The sequence below is a fragment of the Oxyura jamaicensis genome, chromosome 6 (assembly GCF_011077185.1).
Source record: "Oxyura jamaicensis isolate SHBP4307 breed ruddy duck chromosome 6, BPBGC_Ojam_1.0, whole genome shotgun sequence".
Classification (NCBI taxonomy): domain Eukaryota; kingdom Metazoa; phylum Chordata; class Aves; order Anseriformes; family Anatidae; genus Oxyura; species Oxyura jamaicensis.
Window position 1 is genome coordinate 19,738,852 of NC_048898.1, and position 2,731 is coordinate 19,741,582.

The window sequence follows — 2,731 nt, forward strand, 5'->3', positions numbered from 1 at the left end:
GTTGTGTTATTGCAAGATATCATGTGATGCTATGGCTAGCAGCCTGTTATATGGCTGTTTGTTTGTTATGCACATGAAGGAAAAAGGGACTTCTATTTAAAAAAAAAAAAAAAACCTTTGTGCATGTCATGCATTAATAGTCAACCTTTTGCATAGTACTGCTGTGCTGAGCATTCAAGCTACTTCCTGTACAGCAGAATGCATCAGCACCATGAGCTGTGTACACCTGCCTGGTCCTCTTGTGAAAGCAGCTGGGCAGATCCTTTTTGCCTCTTTATGGCCTCCTCACAGCCATCCCTGAAACCACACAGCTTGTAAGTGATCCCAGTTATGGGCAGGCACTTTGGGCTGTGTAGGACCACAGATGCCTAAATGCCTGCGGGGACAGTCTGAGGGCTGGTTTGCAGAGTAGGATGTACTGGTGGCTACTCTCCTAAAGTGTTTACTCATGCTGTGACCACACTCAGGTGGATCTGTAGCACTTGATATTTGAAGCAGATTTGGGGGCTCCAAGCTTGGGATTCAACACTAATACTGCTGCTCTGTTAAAGATGGAGATTAATGGTGTAAAAGAAGGGGTAAAGGATAGACTGCTGAGGCATGTGTGCTTACAGAGGTACTACATAAGCAGGAGTTCTGTTTTGGTCCTTTTCTTAGCATCCTACCCTTTCAATGTGGCTTTCTTCAAGCACGACAAGTTGTAGATTGGGTGTATTTAGATGTTATATGAAGTGGCTGTTTTTGCAACAAGTAAAAAGTAGCTCTCATTGAATATCCTTTTTTGAACATTCTGTAGTAAAGACTGTAAAATATAATTTCAAAACCAATATTAAATGTCTCTAGGCAGTATTTCATCAGTCTCAAGTCTAATTGAATGCTTGTGTTGTGAATTTATGTCAAGGAAAGTTAGTTATCTTCACAGTTTTTGAGCACCTGAGTTGTGAAGACCATAAGTCAGAAACTTTCTTTTGTCAGAGTTAAGTTCCATTTAAAATTGTTAAAATTCTTTCTTAGCTCATATCATGTCTGTAGACTGCTGTGCTTTCCTGGGAGGTGAAATAACACTTTGTCCTAAGAAAACTTCCCATCAACTTAGCAGTGAATGTCAGATTTTTACAACAAATTGTCATTTCCCCATATGAAAAAGTAAAACTCTAAAATCCAGCATGGTAAATAATGCTGCCATACAAATATATATATTATATGCTTAAACACTCATTCATCTGTAATGCTAGAGTTTTGATGGAGGTGTGTTTTCCTGAGGCAGAGAGCTGGTCACAGTGACTGCTAGCCTTGTAAAAAATGTTGCTGGCTGTTGCTTCCAACCCAATTGCTGTCCTAGGTGATACTTCAGGCTGGAAGGTGCTTCTTGATGTGACTGCTCCTTTGAGCATTGTTTGAAGGGGACTGGGTTTTATTTTTGATGCTGCACAGTGTGCTTCATCCACAGCTTGTTTGTGTACCTGCTAGGGACTTGATGTTTGATCATGAGTGAGCAGACCACCAGTGCTCTGCTGCAGCTGCTGGGATATTGCTCCTCTGTGCTTGGCCTGCTGATGCAGTCTGTTCAGGTGGGATGTATGAGAAGCAGCCCTCTGAGTGGCCGCAGTGGTAGTTTCGAGATACCTCTTAATGTAACCTTTAATCAAATCCTTGCAGACAGGTATTGGTCTAGTTTCTGCACAAGAGATTCAGCAGGAGCCTTTTTTTTTCTCAGAGAAGGGGCTAAATCCTTCCCACACTTATCTCAAAACCAGTTCTGCTTTCTGCAGGGTTGCCCAGAGCAGAGAAGTTATTAGTTGGCTGGAACTGTGCCCTGTATTCCTCTAAAGGGCCAAGCCTGCTTCTAAGCCCCAAACCTATTTCAAAGCAATCCCTATTTCAGAATGCTGTGTAATCCAGAAGCACTGTGAGAACAGCGTTTCCCTCTATAGAGGAATGTTGCTTTGGCCATAGCCCATTAGCTTGATAAAATACCATTCACTTCCAAGATGGTTTGTGTGAAATTCAGCTGCTTCCAAGTTTCTCAATCTCTTCACAGCTGTTTCCTCACCTAAGCATTCATGTTCACATTTGCTCTTTGCCTTCATCTACTCTGTGGAAGCAAGATGGGACTAGGTGGTTTAGCTTGTGAAATCTGTGTAAGCGAGGAAGCTTTCCTAGGACTACTTGCTGAAGTCTTTGCACTTTACATTTTGGTGTGTCTGGTTTTCTAGTTGGTCAATTTCAGTGCAACTTTAACCTGTTACAGAAATTGTTCTGTGGGGAGAGAGCAGCTGTTTTGGTGGCAGTTTAATTCGGGAAATGTTGACATCCTAAGCCACATGGACTGTCCCTGGCTGCCCTCATCTCCTCAGGTGCTTGGCTGGCGAGTGCCCCTCAGCACCAGCAGGCACTGTAGGGCCCCAGGGAGAAAAGAGGCGAGCTTCGAGAGTGGTACAAAGAAGTCAGCGCTTTATTGGGAAAAGAAAAAAAAAATACAAAGGGGGAGAGGCAGCGGCAGGCGGGTGCGGGCGGCGGCTCAGCCCTGCCAGAAGCCGACGAAGAAGCTGCAGAGCGAGTGCCACCGCTGGGCGCAGTAGGTCTCCACCAGGCGCTCGGGGGGCTCGGCGGAGGCTGGGGCCGGCGGCGTGGGGCCGCGGCCGGGCAGCAGCAGCCGCAGCTGGGCCTCGGGGGGCGCCCGGCCGGGGCCGCAGAGGCGGGGGCCGAGCGGGGCGCCCTCGGCGCAGGG

General features: G+C 46.3%; 1 protein-coding gene across 1 annotated transcript in view; it reads right to left on the bottom strand.

The window, feature by feature from the left end:
• Positions 1-2,473: 2,473 nt before the first annotated feature.
• The window catches only part of FGFBP3 (fibroblast growth factor binding protein 3), a 1,515-nt gene continuing 1,257 nt past the window's right edge, over positions 2,474-2,731 (bottom strand). Inside the window, exon 3 of the mRNA XM_035329360.1 lies at positions 2,474-2,731. Within this exon, the coding sequence (XP_035185251.1) occupies positions 2,522-2,731 (210 nt within the window). The 3' untranslated portion in view covers positions 2,474-2,521.